The 25957-nt window shown below is 48.7% G+C and overlaps 1 protein-coding gene across 3 annotated transcripts in view; it reads left to right on the forward strand.

The window, feature by feature from the left end:
• The window catches only part of GPR161 (G protein-coupled receptor 161), a 31531-nt gene that overhangs the window by 1712 nt on the left and 3862 nt on the right, over positions 1 to 25957 (forward strand). For all 3 annotated transcript variants that reach the window (XM_081026540.1, XM_081026542.1, XM_081026541.1), the window contains exons 2-4: positions 11949 to 12366; positions 14625 to 15349; positions 20857 to 20961. In XM_081026540.1, coding sequence (XP_080882666.1) covers positions 11993 to 12366; positions 14625 to 15349; positions 20857 to 20961 — 1204 coding nt within the window. In that variant the 5' untranslated portion in view covers positions 11949 to 11992. The remainder of the gene's footprint in view (positions 1 to 11948; positions 12367 to 14624; positions 15350 to 20856; positions 20962 to 25957) is intronic.

Below are 25957 nucleotides of genomic sequence, written 5' to 3' on the forward strand. Positions count from 1 at the left end.
GTGCAGTAGGAGTCACAGACCAAGGAGGGCTGGGCTGTGTGGTGGGTCAGCCTGAGTTCTTTGTTTGGGTTCCGTGGAAGGCAGAATGGGCTGACCCTAACTGTCAGCCAGAGGAGGTTCAGCTCTGTGGTGTATACTCTGCTGCTGCCTGGAGCCAGTCAGGCCGCCTGCTGGCAGGAGGGCCGGAGGGCTGGGTAGGGGCAGTGGGGGCCGCGTGGAGAGGGCCCCTTCCAGGAAAGAGACAGGCGCAGGTGTAACAAGGCTCCAGCACACTGTTGCCTTGCTCTGAATTTGGGGGGAAGTTGTACATTTTTAGGAAAGAAAGCTCCACGTCTTAAAAGTTGGCAACTAATTCAAAACATTTTGCAAAATGTGCAGGGCGACCAGATCCTGTGTGCAGGCTGGTTGTAGCCTGCAGACTGTCAGCTTGCAACCTCTGTTCTGAGACGCAATAAAGCATGCCTGGCGGGAGAGGTGTTGTCTTCTGGCTGTTTTTCTTTGAGAACCAAAAAAATCAACAAAGCTGGAGATAGCGTTAGTGCTGCCTAGAGTTTGGAGGGAGGATTGACTTTATGAGTCAGTTACACCATGAAGTGATTTTTACAGTTTTTCCATGGAATTGTTTGTGATTTCATCAATTTGTGAGGCTCTGTCTAAATTCTAGAGTTTAATCCTTTTTTTTTTTGTTAATAAGTCAAATAGCTTGCTTTTTATGTCTTCCCCAGCTTTGCTATCATACCTTTGTGCAGAAGTATTTAATTTTTATGTGGTTAAATCTGTGTTGGTTGTCTTGGTGGCTTCAAGTTTCTGTTGGCGTAGGAAGCCCTCTTCGATCTCAAGATTAAATTTTCTCTTTCCTCCCCATTTTTTCTTTGTGTTTTTTTTCAGTTTTCATGTAAGCCTATTTTAAATTACTGTTTCTTTTACTTTTCTCCAGTTTCCCTCCTCTCTGGCACCAGGGAGGTCAGGGTTTGAATTGGTCAGTGAGCCTCTTTAGCCAATGTAGCATACTATCTTTCACTTTTCTAGTGACTTTTTTCATCAAGTCTTAAGGACGAGTTCTTCTCCAGGTGGGAGAAGAGGCAGAAAGGACATCTGGACAGTGGAAACATGATCATGTACAAAGTCCTGGAATTGGAGAACAGCATGAGTGTTCTGAGAACTGAGTGAGCCGGGAAGCCGGAGTGGAGGGTACTGCAAATGAATACATTCTGCAGATGCCAGAGAATGACAGGCACAGTCAGGCTTGTGTAGGGGACCGTCAGTCTAGTGGCATATTGGAGTGGGGGTGAGATCAAAGGTAAGACCATGGGGTAGAAATGTCTGGTAGTCATCGGGGGAAGCTGGTGAGGCTCTGAGCTGGGGCAGCGGCGGTGAGGATGACATTTTGAGTGAGAATTTAGTGACGCGCTCCATGCCTGTGACAGGAATGGAGCTGACCAACACTGACTGCTTTATATACGAGCTTTTTGAGAAAGTCCGTATGTAAGTGCAGACTCAGGCATATTCACTAGTCAACCCCAGGTCACACAGAAAGTATCAGTCAGGGCCTTACCCCATCAGGATTAAGCTGGCAACACTGGTCGAGGGTGTCCAATTTCTGTCTTGAGTGATTGGATGTAGCTGGTGTTTTCTTTCTAGGATGGAGAAAACATAAAGAACAGCATATTGAGGTGGTAGCACAGAGATGATACATGTCATTTTGTGCATGTTACATCCGAGATACCTGGGTGTGACATATGGAAGAAAACATCTACTAGGTGGGTGGGCATGAGTCTGGAGCTCCAAAGAGTGGACTAGGCTATCGATGGAGATTCTGGAGTCATCACCGTGAAGTGGGTTTAGAGGGAGCTTAAAGAGAGAGATGAGGTATCCAATACGTCTCTTTCTTTTGCAAGTGGTAGAAAATCCAGTCCAAATTGGCTAAAGCAAAAAGGCAAGTTATTGGCTCAGGTCATTACAAGTCTCAGGAGTGTATTTGGCTTCAGGTATGGGTTCAGGTGGCAGACGACCCTATCAGGTCTCATTTTCTTTACCTTCTCCATCTCAGGCTGTCCCTTCATGATGGCTCGTGGCAGCTACATGTTCAGATCCAATGGAAGTGGGAACTGTCTCTCTCCCAGCTACCCCACAACAGTGCTGACATGTTTTCTAAACTGATCTGGTCAGAGGGACCTGGAACATGAGTGGCACGGCACACGTTGTGTGTCACGTCTGTGGAGGCAGAGGAACTCAGGCTGTGAAAGGGTGACTCTCCCAAGGACACTCAGGGGCAGCTTCCAGAGCATGGGGAAGCAATACAGAGGAAACAGACGGATAGTTTCCTTTGCAGGTGAGGAAGGAAGAAGTGCAGATGGCAATCTTGGGACAAAGGGCAAGAGGATTACAGATAGAGAGACTGGTCAGGAACAAAGGTGGGAGAGGCGAGCCAGAGCGGGATCAGAGAAGCCAACGGAAAAGGGGTCTCAGGAAGGAATGGAAGTAGTCAAAGGCATCCGATGCTGTAGAGACCTCAAGGAAAGGTCTGGTGGATTCGGCTAGGAGGTCACTGGTGACCTTGTCCAAAGCAAAAATAGTCATGTATTGTTAACTTGACGGAAGTGCCTCATATTTCTACCTGTCATCTGCATTGCCCACCCAGCCCCGGGGACAGCCAGGTAAGAGCAGAGATGTCACGATGGCAACCAGGAAATGTGGGCTTTGCCGGTAATTAGGTGTATGACGATGGGTAACTCATCTCACCTCTTTGGGCTTCAGTTTCATCCGTAAAATAACACAACTACAATGAGTGACTAGCTCTCAACTGCTGGAGATGAATGGAATCTAATCACACATTTTCCAAAAAAAATATGTTCCTTCTCTTCAATATCAGATCAAAGTAGATATTAATGAATAGGAGGGATGTAAAATATGTAAATATTTCCTTTTTCTCCCACATGCAAAGTGCTGTTGGGGAAAGTGCAAAGGGGAAACTGAGGAAGAATTTCTAAGCCACCTGGAGGGGAAAGTACCCTCATCTAAAATAGATACTTGTGCTGAGACACGTCTGTCTGAAAGGAGAACTAAAATATAAAGAGAAAACTGTAGCTAGTAATTGGTGGTAAGGGTCATGTGGGGGTGGAAGGTTCCAGAAAGGTTTCTTCAGAATTTTGCCTTTAAGGTCACCTTGAACTAGATTTTGGAGATGCTATGTGGCAGTTGGATGTGCAAGTCGGGAGCTCTGGGAGCGGCAGTGGCCTATCTGCCGCCGAGCAGGGGCTCCTCACCACACCATCGGTTCGGCTGCCTGGTGACTCACTGCAGAAGCTTCTGGCAGCAGCAGCAGGTAGACTGGGACAGCCTTGGGCAGTTCTGACCTGGTCTGACCCTGCCTTCAGGATTTGCTGGCATCCCAGATCCAGGCAAGATGGCCACGGGCCAGTGTCTGGAGGCTTTCAGGAGCCTGCTCTGGAAAAGCTGGCATTTCTGCTCTTCTCCCACCCCGAGGGACAGCGGGGCCCCAGTGGGGGTGTCCAGGGCCTGGCAAAGGAACGATGCCTGCTTCTGTGCCTCTGGAAAGTTATTTCTGTAGGAAGGTCTTGCCCTAGCTTCAAGTGCTAAAGTTTCCCCCTCGAGCTGGGGTCAGACCACCGCTGCTTTTTCTTTTTCCAAAAGTGCTTTCTCTTGGGGCTTAAGACTCTCCCCTCTGTGAGTTGTCTGCATCATGATTTCAGCTGGTTGGTGGTGGATTTTTCTGGGAGGCTCAAACGGACCCTCCCTCGTCCATGTTGACCAGGAAACATGAGGGCTATGACGGCTGCTTTCAGGATCGCTGGGGGAGGCCTGGGAGAGAGGCCAGTTGCCCTTTGAAAAAATTCAGCCGACAGTCCATGGCTCAGAGTCCAATTTGGCTTAGTACTGAGTGTTCCTCTCATTCTCCAACACGCACAAGAAAAACTAGCAGGAGTTTGCTGAACAAAAAGTGGAGTTTTGGTTTACCCAGTCATCTGGGGAGGGTGCAGCTGATTAGTGGCTTTACTCGGCGGGTTCAGCCTTGGAAGTCACTGCGGGACTGTCCCTTGTGAGGAATGATCCATGCCTGGGTTTCCTCATCTGCTACAGGAGGAGGTCACTCTCGATGCTTCTCTGTGGTTCTTCTCTATCGTGGGTGAGATGCTGTGAAGGTAGCTACTTCCTTCATTTCATGATTCTCCAAACCCTGTGGGGGAGAGAAGTTAAAAAGAAGGGACCCTGGGTTTTGTTTTTGTTTTATTTTTTTGTTGTGATAAAACACAACATCAAAGTTACCATCGTAGCCAGTTTTTCCCCCGTCTTAGCCATTTTTAAGTGCACAGTTCAGTGTATTCGTGTTTCGTGATCATTACCTCATGATCCATCTCCAGAACGCTTCATCTTGCAAAACTAAACCTCTGTACCCCTCAAACAACAACTCCCGTTTTCTCCTCCCCCAGCCCATGGTAACCACCGTCTACGTTCTGTTCCTATCCTTTTGACTAAGGACCTCGTATAAGTGGACTCATACAGTATTTGTCTTTTGGGGACTGGCTTGTTTCACTAAGCAACACGTTCTGAAGCTTCAGCCATGATATAGTGTCGGTCAGAATTTCTCTTTTAAGGCTGAATTATGTCCGTTATGTCGATACACTACATTTGCTTATCCATACGTGGGTCAGTAGACACTTGGGTTGCTTCCACCTTTTAGCTATCGTGGATAATGCTGCTGTGAATGTGGGCCTACAAATTTTTCTTCAAGACCTTGTTTGCAATTATTTTGGGTATATAACCAGAAATAGAATTGCTGAAGCGTATGGTAATTCTGTTTAATTTTTTCAGACTATTGTCTACAGCGGCTGTACAACTTGACATTCCCACCAATAGTGCACAGGGGTCCAGTTTCTCCACATCCTCGCCAGCACATGTCATTTTCTGGGTTTTTTGTTCTGTTTGATGATCGCCATCCTAATCGGTGTGAGGTGATATCCCATTGTAGTTTTCTTTTGCTTTTCCTAACAATTAGTGATGGTGAGCATCTTTTCATGTGCTTATTGGCCCTGGGTTGTTTGGTTGTTGAGTTTTAGGAGTTCTCAGTATGTTCTGAATATGAATCCCTAATTGCATTATGATTTGCAAATATTTCCTCCCATTCTGTGGATTGCCTTTCTACTCTTGTCAAGAGTGTCTTTTGATGCACTGAATTTTTTAATTTTCACCAAGTCCCATTTGTCTATTTTTTTCTTCTTTTGCCCGTACCTTTGGGGTCATATCCAAGAATTCATTGCCAAGTCCAGTGTCGTGACTTGGTATGTTTTGGGGCTTGTCCTCAAGTCTCGATGTCTCTTTCCCCCATTTATTTATGTGTGTGTTTTTCTTTCTTTCAATAAATTTATTAGACCAACAGATCAATGAAATATTTAACTTATTAAATAGTCCTTCATTCTACAGGCAGGGAGAGTAGTCTCCCGAGAGGACAGGCAGAAGCAATACCAGCTAGAAATGGGAACACACAGCTCAGCTGGCTGGAGCAGAAGGTCCGTGAGGGGTTGGTGGGTGAGAAGGTACAATGTGGAGGAAGCCACACCATATGGACTCTGCTGTGCTCTGGTGAATGGATGGAGTGAAGATGGATGGAATTCTGCAGCCAGAGGACCACACCAGGCACTGAAGAATCCTGAGCCTCAGTTTCCCCATTTTATTCATCAAGGACGGGGTACTAAGCACTAGACAAATATTAACTCATTGATTCCTCCCACCAACGCTAGGGGGCGGGTACTCCTGAGCAGGAGTATTATCACCCCTTTTACAGATGGGGAAGCTGGGACCCAGAGAGGCTAAGTGACATGTCGAGGTCACAGAGCCTGTAGGTAGTGGAGCCGGGATCTGAACCCAGGCTGTCTAGTTCCAGAGTTCGTGCTCTTAAGCAAATGTTATGCTGTCTCTCCAAAGTGGGAAGAGGGTGGTTTCTACCTCTAGAAGGCACTTTTAAGGTAAATGAGATGATGTATATAGAGGTACGTTGTGTGTTGCAGTGTTTTGCAATTACTGGTAATTATTAGTTAATAATAATGAAGCAACACCCTGGAAATGGGTAAGATTCTCAGGGGTGTGGGGAAAGGAATGGATCAAGGGTGAACCTTGGGAAGTGTCTGTGCCCAGCGGCAAGGGTTTGCCATGGAAAGACATGTGACAGACTCACGGCTGAGGCACTTGTATAGTGCCTCTGGAGCAGCGACCTGGCCTCCAGACCTCGGCCCTACACAAGGATGAAGGGCAGCGCGGAAGGGGACCAAAGCCAGTCTCTTCCCCTGCAAACCGAGAATTCAGACGGGGCCACAGGTCACTGGGGTTCTGGCTGCCGCTTCCTTTCCTTCCCGGTGCATTTTCCCAAGGAGTCCAGAGCTCAGCCCGGCTCTAAGAGATTCTGAAGCAGGACGTTACGAGGGGTGTGGTGCCCGCATAGGGACAAGTGTAAAGGCACTGTGCATTGTCACAAAGCCGGGTTGTCTGGCCAGCCACATCCATTGGGGGGCTGCAGAGGCCAAGTCACTGCGCCCAACATCTTTGGATCAACGTTCATGGGGCTGACGGGGAAGGATGAAGGGACAGCAGCGAGGGGGGCCCAGCGATCCTGTGATCTCTTTCTGGCTCTCAACCAGTTGTGTGGCCTGGCTCGTAGGCGGGTGAGGTTGTGGGTTTGCTCTTTATCTCAGTTGCTTTAGTACGGGACAAGGTGGTTATTAGAACCGTCTTCCCAACTGTACCAGCCCCCTTCCCCTGCCCCCCACCATGCCAGCTGCTGATTGATGTGTATAAAGTGCTTTGAGCTGCTGAGATGAAGAGCCCCTGAGAGTATGGCCAAAACAGCATCACAGTGACCTCACCTGGGCTGTTTGAAGTGGTGTTTAGGACTGTTTCCTCGCCTGGACGGTTGTTTATTCGAACAGCTCTGTACCCACCTGTTGGCCTTTGATCTGGGCTTCAAACTCGCAGGTCCTGTGGCCTCAGAGTCTGTCCACTGAACCACACGGTCTCTTTGACAAATGCAGGGCGACAGCACTGAGAGCAGGAAAAAAGAAGTCCACTGTGAGTCGATGAAAAGCAAAGAGTTAGTGGTTGAAACATGAGGTGAGACCACAAAATATCCACATTTACACAAACAAGAGAAAGAGAATCCAGTCTTATTTTGTAGTAATGCTGTCCTTGCGAATCAAGGCATTTCTAGAATGATTTCTTGGGGATTAGCGTGCAAACCAGTTTATATAGTGTCACCTTTTTTATTTTTTTAACCTAAAATGATACCGATTTCTCACTTGAGTGACAAGATTTGGCTTTGAATGACTTGAGGCTGTGGTCAGTTGTCTGACCTAGCTAACAATTCACCATCTCTGGGAATGGTCCAGAAGACCGAGGCTATTCAAGACAGCAGTGGTCACAGTACATGACACCCGGACAGTAACGACAAGCAAATGTCCAGGCTTCCCTGTCACCTGCCTGGGAGGGGGAGCGCTCTTTCTCAGGGAGAATTTCCGATCTGTTTATGAAAGCTGCAGTCGCTTTACAGTCTGGTTCCTCGGAGCTGCGGCATGAGGGGATTTATCTGGTCTGGGCAGGACATCGTGCGTGTAGGACTGAAACCCCCTTATGTCTGGCAGCAGACCTGGCCAGGAGAGTGGAAATGTGAGTCACACTTGAATTTGCTTCATGCCATGGGCCCTGGCTTGTAAGCGGGCTGCCTGCCAGGAAGCCTTCACTCTCTGGGGCATTCCAAACCTTCTCTCTTGTTCTTTGAAAGTACACCCCGGGGGATTTGCTGGGGCTTGTGCCGTCCCTACTCCGGGCCTGGCGGAGGCTGGGATTGTGGATTTCCCTGGGTGGGCAGGTCTTTGGCCCCACTCCCCCTCTGCCTCCTGGGGAGGGTTGGACCAGAGCATATCAAGGAGGGCTGCCAACCCTGGGCTCTGATGGCACACTTAGTTCACTAGTGTGCCTGCTCACAGGGCCACTGGAGAGTAAAAAGGTCAAGGAGAACTTCATTCCCCCCCTTTTGTTTTTAAGTTTTGCGTCCTATTTTTACTTTTAATGGTTACTCTTACAATGCTAACAGTCATATTTGACTTCACAATGACAAGGTTTTGAAGGCTAGTACATTTATCATTAAATAATTATTGAGTTACATACCATGTGCCAGGTAAACGGCCAAAACCAAAGTCTCTGCCTCAAGACCAACTTACGACATTTTTACTCCGATCACACCTTTAAGACCTTCCATTTTGCTTCGTGTTTTAATTTTGTTTTGTTTTCAAAGCTCTGAAATTAGCTATTTTTATAGCATTTGATGTTGATGTTTCACTTTTTAAAATTACGTTTTATTTTTGTGCGGTTCTTAATTTAGACGTATCCAAACATTTACCAGTTTCTTTGCTGACACTTGATTCTTGTGCCCGACCTCTCATTTCTCGCTTCAGTTTCCTTCCTGAATGAGGATCATTTAATAAGGAGTCATTATTGCACGTCCAGGTTTTGTTTGCCTCACAAGTACGTTGTGCCCTCTCTTGAATGGCTTTATCGAACTTTAGGGCAAGAGTTCTTTTCCTTAGCAGTTTCAGAAGATTTTTTTTTAAATTGTGCGTCGTATTTAATCCAGCATGTCTGTGAACTTGGAGTAGGAACCATGTTCATTCAGCCAGATCCACTGTTGCCAGCAATGATTTCCATAATAAACGAAAAACGTTAGCTTTGCGTGGCGGAAGTGGTCATACTTTGGAAAGTACTTCCTGTCCATTCTCTCATTTGCCTCTTGCAGTTTCCATTTCTTAATGTTTCTGACTGCCTTCTGGGGGATTTCCTTAGACCTATTTTTATATTTATATTGGAATACTGAGTTTATATTGATAGCCTCCAGTCACCAATCTAATACGACAGGGTTTTCCCCACCTTTCCCTTGTCTGGAACTATCTCCTTCCTCCCATCATAAGGAACAGTGGTTCAGAAACATAAGCATGTATATTCAGTTACAACACTCAGAATACATTTTATAACTACGTCTAACCTACTAAGTCAACTAAGAATGTATACCATGAGGGGTATGCGGTCAAAATACTGCATCTCAAAGCTATTTGACATCATCTTTTCTCTGTATGGTTGTTATTAATTGGATACACAGACTTTTTTTTTCCTGTTTGCGATCAACTTTATGTTGTATCCATTATTATTTACTATTTTAGTATGTAAAATATTTACATGGTTCTAAGGTCAAAACTGAAAAAATGCTTAGAGAAATTTTACTTCCATCTCTCTTTTAGATTCTGGTTTATCTTTTCTGTTTTTGTAGGGGTTTTTTTGCATAAGTAATGCAGAGTTATATTTTGTGCAAATGTATGCTTATTTTCCTTTTTCCCTTATTTCCTTATTTTTTTTTTCAACTAATAACTCAATGAATAAAATAACCCGTGTACCTGTTCACATTCTGAACCTAAATCTGCAGGGTCAATACCTAGAAAGAGAATTGCTGGGTCAAAGGGGGTGCATATGTCGTTTGTGGGTGGGCCCCACTCCCCTCCGTGGCTGTTTCATTTTGTGTTCCCATGTGGAGTGTGGGAGAAGGCTTGTTTCCGCCTTGCCTGCAGGGTGCTGCCAAGCTTCTGAAGTTTCACTGGCCCAGAAGGAAAGAAGTGGTATCTCAGTGTAGTATTAATGTGCAGTTTTTTGACTTTAAATGAAATAGGGTATCTTCATATGTTTAAGTACCACTGAATCTTTATGAATTCTGCTTGTCTTTTCCCCAGCGTTATTGAGGTATAATTAACACAAGTTTAAGGTTGTACAACATAAGGCCCTGATATGTGTACGTATTGTGAAATGCTTATCACAATGTTTGGGTAACACCCATTGTCTCACATAGTTACAATTGTTTTTGTTGTTTATCCTTTATCCACTTTTCTGTCTTTGTTTTTCATCTTCTCTCTCAATTTTGTAAAAGAAATTCCTTATAAATCCGAATGATTAGTCCTTTTTCTGGGATATCAGTTGTAAATATTTTCTCTCATTTTGTCATTTGTCGAATGACTCAAAGTCCGTTTTCTCGATCACCACGTTATCACATGTGCAGTTAAGGGTAATAGGCTCATGCAGGACCTTATTTTGAGACACCAGTTACATTGCTTATAAGAGTTAATAAAATCCAGATCTCACAAAATAAACACAAAGACACAGATACAGAAGGCTCACCTATAACGAACAGTCATAGCACCAAGCTGGAGGAACTTAACATATTGCATAACTGAATCAAAATTCAGAATATTTTAGCAGCCTGGAAACATGGACCAAAATGTACAAAATAGAATTTAGTAGAAATTATGTTTTGTATTTAGGCTTAAAAACATTAATTTCATAGGTTCAAGATGGGGGATACCTGCCTTCACAGAAATTCATACCTGTGTAAACTTTGGGTTTTAGTTGACCACACACATATACGCCCAACAGGGTCATATAGTGGCTAAAAGGAAATGCATTCTCAGCGGGATTAGCAGGAGGACTTATCCTGATCATGGAGGAAATTGCCCCTTTGTCTTTGACACTTACTGGACCACATCCAGACGGTGCACTCAATTTGGGGAACCCCAAGCCCAGAGGAGCGTCACAGACATCCGAGAGCAAGTCCAAAGCAGGGAGTCTGAGTTAGTGAACCGTCCGGAGGGCGTTTCAGGAACCGGGAGATTGCATCTGGAGAAGGAAAAGCAAGTAACTTGTGAAGTAGTTGAAGACTGTCGCGTGCAGGAGAGATTAGAGTGATTTGGTCCTACTCAAGCGAGCAGGCCCAGGACCTGTGGTCTGACCTACAGCAGCCAGGCTCCCAAGAAGGGGAACTTTTCAATTAGGACTGCTGGTGAGGGGAAGATAGCCTACTGGCTCCCTGTGGCCAAAGGTGTTTGGACAGAGGTATGGGGGCGGGGGTGAGGGGAGAGGCACTGGTTCTTCTAGTCTGATTCATGGGAAGCAATCAATCCTTTCTTTCCGGTGTCTTCTGTTTATGGGGAACAAGAGCAGGTGGGGGAAGTGATCTGTGGGATTTTTTGGCTGATTAAAGTAGCTAAAAAATTTGGAGAAACATTCGTCTGTAGGATTTAATGCTAACATGTGTCAACGCTGAGTTTTTGCCAAGACCCTGAGCCAGTTTCCTGAGAGCAGGAGCTGCACCTTCCAGGGTGGTGTCTATGGGCCCACACCCGCTTCCCATTTCTAATCAGGGCTGGGGCCCTTGGCCTCCTGACCACGTCTGATGGGACCAAGAATGATGTCTACGGATTGTCCTTGTGTAAGCCCTGCTCAGGGACACAGAACAGCTTCCGTGATGATCTCGTTGTTACTTGAATGTGCACACAAATCACCTGGGGATGGGATCAGATGTAGAAGTCAGAAGTGGAGCCTGAGATGCCGCCTCTCCTAAGCTCCAGGTGCCGCTGCTGCCCGGGACCAGGGGCCACCCTGAGTGGCAGCAGGGGTCTGAAGGCAGCAGTCCACAGTGCGCCCCCCCACAGACCATTTGTAACAGAATCAGCTGCTCTGGGCTGCTTGTTTCAAATGCAGATTCCTAGGCTGCACCTCTGCTCTCTGGGACCAGAACTCTAGCAGTGGAGCCCAAGAGTCAGCTCTTTGGGCTGGCAGTCCAGATGATTCTTCGGTCCATTAAAGGTTTGGAACCACTGGCCTTGGGAGAATGGATGGTGTGGTTTAGACTGGAAGAGTGCCTCATTCAAGGGGCGCAGTGAGTCTACACAAAGTTGGCTGCAGAGATAGGCCACACAGATGTACAGCCGGGGGGTGGGGGGAGGCTGACTGAGAGTCTCTGGACCAGCTGGGTGGCCGGGGGCCTCCACGGCTCCTCTGTGAAGGTCTGATGCTACGATCTGATAACCCTTTTCCTGTTCCCTGGTCTTGCCTTGCTTTTCCAGTCGTCCAGCATGCTCCGCTCACCCCACGCCCAGGCACACTGACCATGAGCCTCAACTCCTCCCTGGGCCACCGGAAGGAGCTGAACAACCTCACGGAGGAGGCGGGTGGTGAAGGCGGCGTCATCGTCACCCAGTTCGTCGCCATCGTTATCATCACCATTTTCGTCTGTCTGGGCAACCTGGTCATCGTGGTAACCTTATACAAGAAGTCCTACCTCCTCACCCTCAGCAACAAGTTCGTCTTCAGCCTGACCCTGTCTAACTTCCTGCTGTCCGTGCTGGTGCTGCCCTTCGTGGTGACGAGCTCCATTCGGCGGGAATGGATCTTTGGGGTGGTCTGGTGCAACTTCTCCGCCCTCCTTTACCTGCTGATTAGCTCGGCCAGCATGCTGACCCTCGGGGTCATTGCTATCGACCGGTAAGCTTGCCACGGACTTAGAGAACTGGGGAAGGTGTGCCGAGGGGACCTGGAGAGGTCCTCTGGGCTTTGCCCCCGTCTGAGTTCCTTGGGAGGGTGTCGGGCTGAGCAGGGAGAGGATGAGAAAGCGCAGTTCAGCCTTTGCTTCCATCCCTTCAGCCAGAGCAGCCTGGATGTATCTGATCTATCCTGCATGTCATTTTATTTTTTAAAAGAGGTTCCATTGCTTAAATAGAGTTCTGGAAACCTCTGATTTTGAGTTCATACATGAGAAAGGGAAGCTGAGGAAGGTTTGTTGCTTTGGCTTGGAGCTGGACTGGGGGTGGGGGGTCCCCAATGAGGCAAGACTGTCGCTTCTCCACAATAGAGGGAGCTCAGTTTGGGATGAAGGGGAGCAAGGGAAGGAAGGCGACTCAGGGGACGAAGACGGTGGCACATGGGAGAGATGGTGAGTGTTTTTACAAATCTGGGTTGTCCCTTGCCGGCGTTCTAGCTGGCTCAAACAGTAAGAAGAGGTACTGCTGATGTCCCAACGCTATAGTGGCTGGGTCCTTCAGACTCCCACATGATGCTGTCAGAGTTGGTTATGTGAGTCTCGCAGGCTTTGACAACGAATTTCCAACCCCTAGATTCATCCTGTGGGTTGGCCTTTTGCCAGTGGTCCCTTCATTCATCCCAGGCGAGGGTAGACTTCGTGAGGCCAGAGAGGGTCGATTCACATTCAATGTGACTTACAGGATTGGGGAGGAAGCTGGCAGTGGAGTCAGGGAAACACAGAGGCGAGAGCCAGCGAGGTTGTCACTGGGTAACCCAAGTTCCCGGGCTCCCTTGGGACCATCAGGGTTTTAGCCAATGAGTAGTCGCTGGATGTCCATCCAGATGCAGGCGTCCACTGGCCTGAGGCCAGAATCCTGTCGGCTGTGTGAATACAGACTGAAGGAAGCAGTCGGTCATTCCGTCCTGCGGGCGATGAAACTCCAGTTCTAAAAATAATCTTCTAATAAGCGAAAGTGTTGGTTAGTTATCGTGAGGAAAACCACTAGTGCCATTAGAAGGTTGTGCAGGGCAAGTGGACGCGTTCGCCCGAGATGACTGCAGTTGGCTGAGGTTTTCTTCGTGTTTGTAGTGGAGCCATCTTATTAAAACCAGGGCCCTTATCAAAATGGCTGGTCTTGTGGCAGGACAACGAATGATTTGGAGCCCTTACATGCGTGACAGCCTTTCAGTTCCAAGGGACATCAGGAAAGGCTCTTTGGGACCAAGGGTCGTACTTGAGCTCATGTCTAAAAGTGAGTTGTTGGAGAACAGATGGAGAGCTTCAGAAGACAGTTCAGAGCACAGAACACAAAGGAAACCGCTTGAATGTCGGCCTGTGTTCCCATGTAGGGGTGTGGGGGTTGCTTTTGTGCTGCATTTTCCTTTGAACCTGCAACGAGGCTTAAATTTAAAACAATGAAGTTTCAAGTCTATGAAATCCATTTTCTTGTGGGCAGATGTGGAAATGTCCTGTCTTGCTAGAGGTGTGGATTTGTGCATTTCAACTGTACATAAATTTTACCCCTTCCCTCCTCCACCAAAAGAACCAAAGTGAGCCCTGGTGGGTGTGGATCTACACAGGCAGCGCTCTGGCCTCTCTGTGGGGGAGACTGGCCCCCTGGCAGCCAGCGCTGGCCCTCTGGTCTGGCATGCCAGTGGGACTCGGACTCAGCTGGGAGAAATCACTGTCACGTCCACTGGACTAGCTCATGCCCAGAGCCTTAGTCAGCGAGTGATATAAACACCATGTGTTACACTAAAGCGGAAGTCTTGCCATAAAATAATAGTAACAACAACTGGGTCTTAAGGATAGCCAGAAGGCCGTGTTGCAGAGGACAGCTTATTAATCGTAACTGTTTTTACAAATGCCAGAACAGCCAAAGGGGCCAGGGACAGTGAACAGTCCCCAGGCCTGGCCTTCCACCCCTAGCTGTGCTGTCACCTTGAGGTGTCTGAGCTCAGAGAACCTGCACGTACTTTAAAGGGCCGAGAAAAGTAGAAAGTTGCCTCGATTCTTTTTCAAAGTGAAGGAAACCTTCCCAGAAGTTCCCCGTAACCCTACCCCAGCAACGCCCCCCCCATCACGTTTCATGAAACAGCGTTTCCCGTGGATGAAATGCCTGAAGGGGAGGGCGGTGCTCGTTCCCTGGGGGGCAGTGGGCGTCCATCTGTGTGTCTTCTCCATTTGGACTCCTCTCTTGCCTCCCCCCGTCCTGTTCCAGCTACCACGCTGTCCTGTACCCCATGGTGTACCCCATGAAGATGACGGGAAACCGAGCCGTGATGGCGCTCGTCTATGTCTGGCTTCACTCCCTCATCGGCTGCCTGCCACCTCTGTTCGGCTGGTCGTCTGTGGAGTTTGACGAGTTCAAGTGGATGTGCGTGGCTGCGTGGCACCGGGAGCCCGGCTACACCGCCTTCTGGCAGGTGTGGTGCGCCCTGCTCCCGTTCGTGGTCATGCTGGTGTGCTATGGCTTCATCTTCCGCGTGGCCAGGGTCAAGGCGCGCAAGGTGCACTGTGGCACCGTGGTCATCGCAGAGGAGGACGCGCAGCGGGACGGGAGGAAGAACTCCAGCACGTCCACCTCGTCCTCTGGCAGCCGCAGGAACGCCCTGCAGGGGGTGGTCTACTCAGCCAACCAGTGCAAAGCCCTCGTCACCATCCTGGTGGTCCTCGGTGCCTTCACGGTCACCTGGGGCCCCTACATGGCTGTCATCACCTCGGAGGCCCTCTGGGGGAAGAACTCCGTCTCCCCGAGCCTGGAGACCTGGGCCACGTGGCTGTCCTTCACCAGCGCCGTCTGCCATCCCCTAATCTACGGACTCTGGAACAAGACGGTCCGTAAGGAGCTGCTGGGCATGTGCTTTGGGGACAGGTATTACCGGGAACCGTTTGTGCAGCGGCAGAGGACGTCCAGGCTCTTCAGCATTTCCAACAGGATCACAGGTAACGTGGGGCCTTGTCAGGAAAGGGACACCCACCTGCAGCCAGCTGTGCATGGGGTCCTCTCAGCCGCTCTGGCACGTCCACAGGTGAGGCCTCAGACTGACTGTGGCCTCAGGCTCAAGGCGCAGGTGTCCTTTGGGGAAGGAATATCCCAGAGGGTCTGCTGTGGTCCTCGCAGCTTTCCCGAGCTGAGCAGCTTAGATCAGGGGACGCCAGAGTTCAGAAATCTGTTTTTTGTCACCCCAGCCATAGCCGGCTGGCCTCGAGTGTAGTTCCTTCTGTCTAGAGACAAAGGAACCCAAGCGTTGGACCAGGCTGCCTTCTCCGCTTGGCCAGCCCTTGCCTGCCAGTGTTCTTTCACGGGCTCCTTCCCCTCCTCACCGCTCATCCCCGGACATGCTGCTCGATCTCGGGCCTTTCATCGCACGTCTGTGGTTTCCTCGTATTGTCCCTGATAATTCGGGATGAGTCAATGCCAAATCTCAGCCCCCACCCCCCACACTGAAATGTCACTGTAGGGTACATGTAAAGCTGCTCTGATGATTGATTGGGACCTAACAAGGTTTGGACACCATCCCGCCTCCTTTGATAAGATCCGAAGGCATTACTCTAGTCAGGGATGGACTTTCTTACGCCTCTTTATTTTGAAATAATTTTAGAGTTGGGAAAACAGAGAATTCCTGTCCAGCCAGCTTCCCCTAGTGCAAACATCTTGCCTAGCCACAGCACAGCCACCAAACCTACGACAGTGACACTGGACAGTGCTGTGAACTACAGACTTGATTCCGATGTCACCAGTTTTCCATTTCTGTCCTTGTTATTTCCGGGATCCAGTTCAGGATCCCGCATTGCATTCAGGCATCCCCTCTCCCTTTGCCGTCTTCAGTTCCTGGTTCTTTTCTTGTCGCGTATGACGTGACACTCTTGAAGAGTACTACTGGTCAGGGGTTTTGTAGAAAGCCCCCACCTTGTGTTTAGCCCATGTGTTCTCAAGATTAGAATGGGGTCGTACATGTTTGGCAGGAGCACAGGGGGTGATGTCCCCATCTTAGAGACCACGTCAGGGGCACATATGTCACTGTGCCTCATTACTAGTCATGTGACCCTTGATCTCTTGGTTAATATATTCTTCAGCTTGAGCTGCTGTAACAAAATACCATAGACTGGGCGCTTCAACAAGACATTACTTTCCTCCCAGTTCAGGAGGAAAGAACATCGGGACATCGGGATGGTAAAATTACCATGGTAAATTTACCAGAGTACCCGATGGTAAAATTCCAGTGAGGGTTCTCTTTCTGGCTGTCTGCTTGCTGTGTGCTCACATGGGGGTAAGGACAGGAGAGAGAGCAAGCTCTCTGGCCTCTTCTTAGGAGAATCCCACCCTCTCAAAGGCGCCATCCCTGAATGCCATCACATCGGGGGTGAGGGTGTCAGTGTATGAATTGGAGGGTGGGAGGCCGACAGTCAGTCCACACCGTTAAGGTGGAGTCGGCCGGGTTTCTCCACTGTCCCGTCATTATTTTTTCTGTTACAATTGAATCATATGACTGAGGAGATCCTTTGACACTCTGCGAACACCCTGTTTCTCCTCCACCTGCTGTTTTCAGCATGCGTTGGTGGGTCTTGTCTCCTGCAGTTATTACTGTGTCTCCCGAATGTAGAAGTAACTGGATTTTTAGGGTCACATGTGAGGGAGGCCATCACCTGGATGAGCTAACGGAAGAGAGATTTTGACAGCCCTTGTCAGATATATATGGAAAGAGCCAGTTCAGACTGCAGTTCTAATCTCTTGCCGGATGGCTTTGGGCAACTCAGGTTAACCTTTCCTCCTCCTGAAGTAGAGAGGTCTTCTACCTTCCCTCTCCAGAGGGTGGAGAGAAGCAACAACTCCGAATTATCACGAACACTCAGTGGCAACGATGATATGAGATCCTCTCGCTGAGGCAGTTACACAAACCAACATCACTGATAGATTTCATGGCAGATGGAGGAAGGAATTCTGGGACTTTTTATTTTGACCACAGGAGAAAACAATCTCCCTGAATCCAAGTATTTCAACCACCAAAATGTCCCCCCCCCCCCGCCGCCGACCCTTGCAAGACCATGTCTTCAAGTCTGACTTGTGAACCAGGAGGACATTCAGGGTTTGGTGTCATTTCTGAGTAACGTATTCGTTCAGATTTTGTAAAAGTACTTCTAAGCAAAAAATTATTGGATGTTTTCTATTCCAGTAGAGTTAAGAATGAGGAAGGGAAAAAATGAGGAAAGAGAATGGAGGAGGAGAGGGGTAGACCGAACAAAAAGAAACATCTGCTTTCCGGGCCAAGATTTTCTATGCAAGTCACTTGTGATTATTCTGGAAGAGTTCGCGAGGCTGTGAGAAACGGCAGAAAACACCAGCTGTGGTTGGGCTGGCAAGTTCAAGGCGGCTAGCGGTCTCCTGCTCATTGAGGGGAAAGCAGTCCTGTGGGACGATTCCGGGTTGAGAGAGTGTGGGATGATGGATTCTGAGTCGTTGGCTTTGCCCAGGAATGGGGAGCTGGAGGGACCCTGTTGTCTCTTCCCCAAAAGTTTGCAGGAGGAGGCCAGAGCGTCAGCAAGAGTCTTGGAAAGAGAGCAGAATGCACTGTCCATCCCAGCCCTGCACCCTGCCCCATCCATGCCAGGAATGCGACTGCCTTTCTGATGGTGCCCGGGAACCCCTGCCTCCATCTCACCTCCCTGGTCTCTCTGGATGACCCCCTGCTGAGCAGAGCCTGGTCCAGCGCCCTCTGTGGGCACGACTTGGACCTGCAGCAGACTCCTCAATCCCAGTGGGCTTTCCCTGCCCCCAGCCTCTCCATTTGCATGGGCACCTGCAAAGTTGTAACCTAAGGAATCAGGATGTGGAATTATAAACTTTCATAATAGGGCTTATGAGCAAAGGCAGAGTGGAATTCCAGAAATATCTGGAGCTCCCCAGCTGACGCTTGGATGCCGGGAGTTTTATAAACACATTGTCAAGTTTATTTCATACATAGATTTCAGCCACAATCAGTGGATTGTGGTTTTCTCATTCCGTTAGCTCCAACCTGGAGAAGTGCCAAAGCTTAGGTTTTTCCTGGGTGCCAGCTGTCACTGAGCCGCCAGGGTACCTTCTGCTCATGAGGTTTTGTTAGTAGATTCCCACGGGCTCCCCTAGGAATTTGGAGTTTGCTGGGCAGTGCCACCTCGTGGTGGCCGGTCACTGACTTCTGGTGCTGAAAGGGGAGCTAAATGCTCACAGTTAGTCTTGGAAGGCCATCCCACTAATCCAGAGCTGACAGGTGGCCACAGGTGGTCAGAGCAAAGAAGGGGTCATGAGGAGCTCTTCCACCAGCAGACCCAGCCCTTCAGAGCCCAGGTACCACCCCACCCCAGGCTTGAAGAGTGACCTTTCCAAATGCTACTGTCACCAGATCTTCAAACTCCTGGAACTGGTGACAGACAGCCTTTCCAAGTATCTTTGGGGACAAGGACACTGACTCAGAATTACTCAAAGGACATGCCTCGCTCCAGGGTCACCTTTGAGAGGTCTGGGCTGGCGGGAGGTAAGGGCGACCCTGGGTCCTTTGAATTTTTCCACCTTGCTTTTCCAAGGTCCCTTCCTGGTGCCAACAAGAGGTCTTCCAGTTACCTTGAAGTGCCGGTTTCGCGTCCAAATAGCACTCACTTTTGTTCTTTTAGCTTCTAATGGGCACTAGTGACTCTCATAGCCGCCCCAGGCTTCTGACCTGATCTCTGGGGCCTGTCACTTTGTGCTCTTTCTCCCCTTTTTTTTCAATTGCGTGAAAGGAAGCTGCACTGAGCTCAGCCCAGGAGATACGATGTTGTTTCATGTGAAGAATCCCAGGGTAGCCACCCACTGTCCAGGGGCAAATGCTGGGTAAACGCAGAATAGAGAGGCCACCTGGCTGCACTGTTTCCAGACCTTTCCGCTGGCCACAGTGGTCTGGCCTGAATGAGTCCACCCGCTGGTGGCGGCCAGGACTTGCTCCTGGCTTTCACCGCAGCCTCAGAGACTGTGTCCAAACCCCACTGTGGCCTTAGCCTTCCCAGTTGGCAGTGGGTGGGCCCCCACAGGCGCCCCTCCCCAGCCAGGCTTCCTGCTGAGACACGGTCATATTCTGGGGCCACGAGCCTGGAGAGCGTGATCACGTGGGTCATCTTCTCTGGTCCCAGCCATCCACACCTACCCCAGGGAAGGAGAAGGCCCCTTGCAAGGATGCGATTCCCAAATTTCACGAAAGGGAATTCCCCACTGTCCTCCTTGGCTCCGGAGAAGAAAGGAGAACATACGTTCTGTCACCTGTACCCGCAGAAGAATCAGGATGAAAGAATCAGGATGACTGGCGTTCTGTCTGGCCTGGGCGTGTTCTGTGGGACAGCACAGGCAGTCCTTACGGGAGGTCCTCACATCTACCAGGTGGTCCGTCTGCCTCGTGAGAGCGCAGTTTGACTTTTTATTTCAGATTTTTAATTTCTAAGAGCTCCTTTTGGTTACCTCCCGTCTCCATAGCCTCTTTTGTTCATGGATTCATTCTTTTCTCAACTTTATGAGGATACCAGTTAGAATTCTTTAGTCGTTGTTTTTTAAGCACCCTGCAGTTGTCTCCTCAGAGAACCATCTTTTTTCTTCCTTTTCTTTCTATTTTATTCCCCCCCTCCATCTATGTTTTTCAAACTAGTGTCTTTCCTTAAATGTCTGGAGGTCAATGCCATCCCTTCATCGTTAATAGCGAGGCCCCGGGCAGCACTGGGGAGCGCTGGCTGGTGGGTGCCTGTCCCTCAGCGTCTGCAGGGCTGTGTTTGGTGTCTCGAAGGCCAGGCCCCTGGTTCACTTCCTTCTACTCTCTTGACAACACTGGGGCCGGGTGCCTGGAGCCCAAACTGGGGACCCACTGCTTCCTATCAAGCCCCAGGTGCCTGCAGAGACTCCCTGGCTTCCACTTCCCAAGCTTCTTGGGACCGTGGGTGAGAACCAGCCTTCTCCCAGGACCCTCCTGCCAACCTCAGCTCTCTTCTGGGTCGTTTCCATTGCCTCATCCATCTACCTTCCAGCTGACAGTCTCTCCCAGTGTGGGGCTTAAGCCTCTTAAAAAAATTCCTTTTTGGTATTCAAGTAGGACTTCAGGAGGTAAACGTGTAACCACATTCCACGTTTAACTGGAAGTTCTCCCAAGACGGCTCAGCTCATGTTTTCTCTCCACCTGCCTTGCTGGTTTGACATTGTCATGGGAGATTCCTCCTCTGGGGGACCCAGTGAACCCTGTCACAATGCAGACTCCCCTGGGACAGGAACAAGGGGCAAAGTGGGAAAGGGCAGCAGCTAAGGGCTCCCTGCGTTTCAGTGGGTTGAGAACATGTTTGGCAAGAACAGAGGGGACAGAGAGTGGGAGGTAAGGCGGTGGGAACGACTGAAATGGGAGGTGGGCATGGCTTGAGGACACGGCACTGATGGTACAGTCAGTGCTTGCTTTGCCTTTCAGACCTGGGCCTGTCCCCACACCTCACGGCACTGATGGCAGGGGGACAGCCCCTGGGGAACAGCAGCAGCACCGGGGACACCGGCTTCAGCTGCTCTCAGGACTCAGGTAAGCCTCATGCCTGCCACCTGTCCCGTTCCCCAGACACAGGTGTAGGACCTGGGAGGGGGCCATCTCCTGTGGTGCACTGAAGGCGTTCGGGGGCCAGAGTCAGAGGCACAGTTCTCAGTTGTGGATTTTAGCTTTTCAGCATTTCTGTGCCTCAGTTTCCTCCTCTAGAAAATGGGGGTCTCCGTTCTGTTCTCTCTACCACACAGGGTTCCGTTCATACAGTTCATTTGAATCCAGAGATTCAAATTAAGCGAAAGCCATTGCAAAAGAAAGTGCTAAGTGATTGTGATGTAATTATAATAACCAGCAGGCTGTGCCGGCTCTGGAGTCAGGAGGCCTGGTGTTCAGCCGGGCATTTTACGAGCTGCGTTCTCGAAGGCAAGTGGCTCAACCTCTCCCTAAATCTTCGAGTTTCCCACTGTGGGAACTGGGGATAGCGATCACTGTAGCAAGCGTAGCTCCAGCGAGGTCACATACCCTTGTCACCGTCGTTATGTACCCTGCGCCCGTCGCCTGCAAGAGACACAGGTCCAAGTCCTCGCACAGGACATGTGGTCAGGGTTCCGAGAGGTCAGGGCCTCTCCTGGATGCCCGTGGCGAGCTCAGTGCCACATCTGTGCCCACCAAACATGGTGTTGTGCTCTCACAAGGCCCTGGGTGGGAGGCGAGAGGGCAGAGGCCAGCAGTGTCCCTCCATCAGTCGTCCGAGGCTCCTGTTGCTGGAGAAGCACCATGTGTTACCCAGCCCGGGGCCGCGTGAAGCGATCCAGGGGCACAAGCTGCAGGCTGGGCAGCAGATATTTCGCACATGTTCCTCTATCGCCACTGCTGGGAGCTTTAGAAAAGTCATCGTTTCCTTGGCTGTGTGTCCCCGCCTGAGCCCGTGTCATGGAACTCGGAGGACAGGTCTTCTGTCATGGAATTTTCCCTGGAGGCAGAATATGCCCAGAGAATGGCAACTCAATGGATTGAACTATGGTCACACCATTCCCTGTAGCCCCGAGTCCCTCATGTGATTTGAAGGAAGTTCTCTGTCACTCCTCAGACAACCAGCAGGGATGCAGAGATACTGTGACATTCAGTCATTCAACAAGTCTCTATGTGCCACGCCCCAGCTTTGGCCAGACACAGTACTGGGTTCTAGAGCTGCAGTGGTGAACTGCCCCCTTGGAGCTCTTACTGTGGGGTCAGACGCCCCATGCACGGTAAATGTGTGAGTTGTGTGGTATGTGAACTATACCTCAATAATTCTGCTGCTAAAAAAAAAAGATTGTGGAGGCTTCCGGTCAAGATGGCAGATTAGATCAACTCTGCTCACCTCCTCCTGCAACGACATCAAAATTACAACTAAACTACAGAACAACCATCATTTGAGAACTACCTGAACTCAAGCTGAACAGAAGTCTTATAACTAAGGATATAAAGAAGCCACGTCGAGATGGGTAGGAGGGACGGAGAAAGGAAACGGGCTGCTCCCACACTCACGTGTGACGGCGAAGAACTTGGAGGGACATCTCGGCTGCAGACGTCTCCCATAAGGAGTGAAGGGTCCCAAGCCCCCACCAGACTCCCCAGCCCCAGAGCAGCAGTGCCAGGAAGAGTCCCCATAACATCTGGCTGTGAAGATCAGCGAGGATTCCATCCAGGTGAGACGGGAATGCTGTAGACCCAAGCATCCTCTTAAAGGGCCCGTGCAGACAATGTAACTCACAAACACCCTAAGCACCAGCAAAGGGACAGTAGATCAAAAAGCATCAGGGACATACAGGGACCAACTGAGTTGTTTTGCTTCAAGACGAGGACTGGGGGGGCAGGTCATTCTGGGACAAAAGTGCTTCCAGGCACCATTTTCCTTTGTGGAGCCCTCCCCAGCCCAGCTTGTGGACACAGGTGGGCACCAAGTCTGAGTCTCCGTCAGCATGGCGAAACCCGCTCACCCCACGCAGACACTATCCCACATACCTTGCCCACCAGCAAACCCTCTTATTGGCTGTTCCTCATAAGTGGTCAGCCTCTGCCCATACTGTGAACTTTCCTAAAATCTCTCAAAGGCCCACAGATCCCAAATAAGCAGCAGCTGGCCTCAGCATGTCCCATACCTCTTGCTAAGCAGCTCCAAGCCTGGTACTAGTGACAGCCTCTCCCAGGTGCCTCCAAGCCCAGCATAGGCAGCTACCAACCACAGATCACTCTTTAGCTTCTACCACGTAGCCCTGGGCTGGGCACAAATAGCGGCTGACCTTGGCCTGCACCAGAGCCCCTCTCAAGAGGCCCAAGAACCAGCACACCTGGTGGCCAGCTACAGAGCACACCAGACAGAGTACCACCCAATTAGCAACACAAATGACACACCCAAAGGGTGGACTCGGCTGGGACCAGTGTCCCACTAAAGTGAATCTGCTCTGTGGGGTCAGCCTCTGCACAACAGCTTGTTCCCTGTCGTCACAGCCCATCCTCACATCCAGTCAGCCTCAGGGTAAATCCCACCCGTTCATGTACCAGCAGCAGTCAAGGCTCAACTACAACAGGAGAGCACACGCAACCCACACAAGGGATACATATACCTAGAACACCTGGTTCAGGTGACCAGAGAGGCTGTGCCACTCGGCCCCACAGGACATCTACTACATAAGGCCACCTGGCCAAGACTGGGAGATGTAGCAGGCACATCTCTCCCTGTTAATACACACAGACAAACAGGGAGACCCCAAAAGGAGGAAACAAAAAATCATGTCCCAAATAAAAACAGATAAAATTCCAGAAAAAGTACTAAACATGGAAGCAAGCAACCTAACGGAAACAGAATTCAAAACAGTGGTTATGAGGATGCTCAGTGAACTTAGGAGAAGAATAGATGAACTCAGCGAGAACTTACACAAGGAGATAGAAACCATAAAAAGGAGTCAGAAAAGACTACAGTAACTGAAATGAATACATTAGATGGAATCAACAGCAGATTACATGAAGCAGAGGATCAAATCAGCGATTTTAAAGACAAGGTACCGAAAAACACCCAGCAACCTTGAAAATAAGAGCAAAAAGAAAAAAGAATTTTATAAAACGAGGATAGTTTAAGGGGCCTCTGGGACAATATCAAGTGTACCAACATTCACATCATAGGGGTGCCAGAGGAGAAGAGAGACAGCAAGGGATTGAAAACCTATTTGAAGAAATTACAACTAAAAACTTACCTGACGAAGAAAACAGACATAAAAGTCCAGGAAGCACAAAGAATTTCAAACAAGATGAACCCAAAGAGGCCCAGCCAAGACACATCATAATTAAAATGCCAAGGGTTAAAGACAATGAGAGATTCTTAAAAGCAGCAAGAGAAAAGTACTTGTAGTTAGTTACGGACAAGGGAGCTCCCATAAGACTGTTAGTGGATTTCTCAACAAAAACTTTGCCGGCCAGAAGGGACTGTCATGAAATATTCAAAGTGATGAAAGGATCTGCAACCAAGAGTACTCTATCCAGCAAGAATCAAAGAAAAGATAAAGAGCTTCCCAGACGAGAAAAACCTAAGGGGGTTCATCACTGCCAAACCAGTATCACAAGAAACATTTTAAGTAGGGGGGGAGGGGAAAAGGGAGGAAGAGGAGGAAAAAAGGTAAAAAATATGAATAAAATGGTAATAACTACATTACCTATCAATAATTACTTTAAATGTAAATGGGTTAAATGCTCCAATCAAAAGACATAGGATGGTTATACCATATACAAGAATAAATTCAAAGGCAGCCAGATGGCTCAGTTGGTTAGAGCGCGAGCTCTCAACAACAAGGTTGCTGGTTCAGTTCCCATATGGGATGGTGGGCTGCGCTCCCTGCAACTAAGATTGAAAATGGCGACTGGGCTTGGAGCTGAGCTGCGCCCTCCACAACTAGACTGAAGGACAACTTGGAGCTGATGGGCCATGGAGAAACACACTGTCCCCAAATATTCCCCAATAAAATAAAAAATGAATAAATAAATTCAAAATGGATTAAAGAGTTAAATGTAAGACCTGCAACCATAAAACTCCTAGAAGAAAACTGAGGCAATGAACTCTTTGACATTGCTTTTTGTTATATTTTTTCTGATATCTCTCCTCAGGCAAGGGAAATAAAAAATAAACAAATGGAACTACATCAAACTAAAAAGTTTTTGCACAGCAAAGGAAACCATCAACAAAATGAAAAGACAACCTACTGAGTGGGAGAATATGTTTGCAAATGATACATCCGATAAGGGGTTAATATCCAAAATATATAAAAAACTCATGCACCTTAATACCAAAAAACCAAACAATCAGATTAAAAAATGACAAAGGACCTGAATAGACATTTCTCCGAAGAGAACATACAGATGGCCAACAGACATGTGAAAAGATGCTCAAAGTCACTAATCATCAGAGAAATGCAAATTAAAACCACATGAGATATCACCTCACCCCTGTCAGAATGTTCATCAATAAATCAGCAAACAACAAGTGTTGGCGAGGATGTGGAGAGAAGGGAACCCCTGTGCACTGTTGGTGCAGCTATTATGGAAAACACTATGGAAGTTCCTCAAAAATTAAAAACAGAGCTGCCAGATGATCCAGCAATTCCACTTTGGGGTATTTATCTGGAGGAAACAACTCATAATACTAATTTGAAAAGCTATATGTGCCCTGTTTATACATTGCAGCATGAATACATTGCAGCATTATTTACAATAGCCAAGATAAGGAAGCAATGTGAACTTGTGGTACATGTATACAGTGGATTATTACTTGGCCATAAACAGGAATGAAATCTTACTATTTGTGACAACATGAATTGGACCTAGAGGGTATTATGATAAGTGAAATAAGTCAGACAGGGAAAGAAATAGCATTTGATTTCATTTATATGTGGAATCTAAAAAAGTAAGTGAACAAACAAAACAGAAACAAATGTATAGATACAGAGAACAAGCTGATGATTGCCAGATGGGGTGGAGAGCCGGGCCAAAAAAGTGAACGGATCAA

Source organism: Rhinolophus hipposideros (genome assembly GCF_964194185.1).
Source record: "Rhinolophus hipposideros genome assembly, chromosome: 19".
Taxonomy (NCBI): domain Eukaryota; kingdom Metazoa; phylum Chordata; class Mammalia; order Chiroptera; family Rhinolophidae; genus Rhinolophus; species Rhinolophus hipposideros.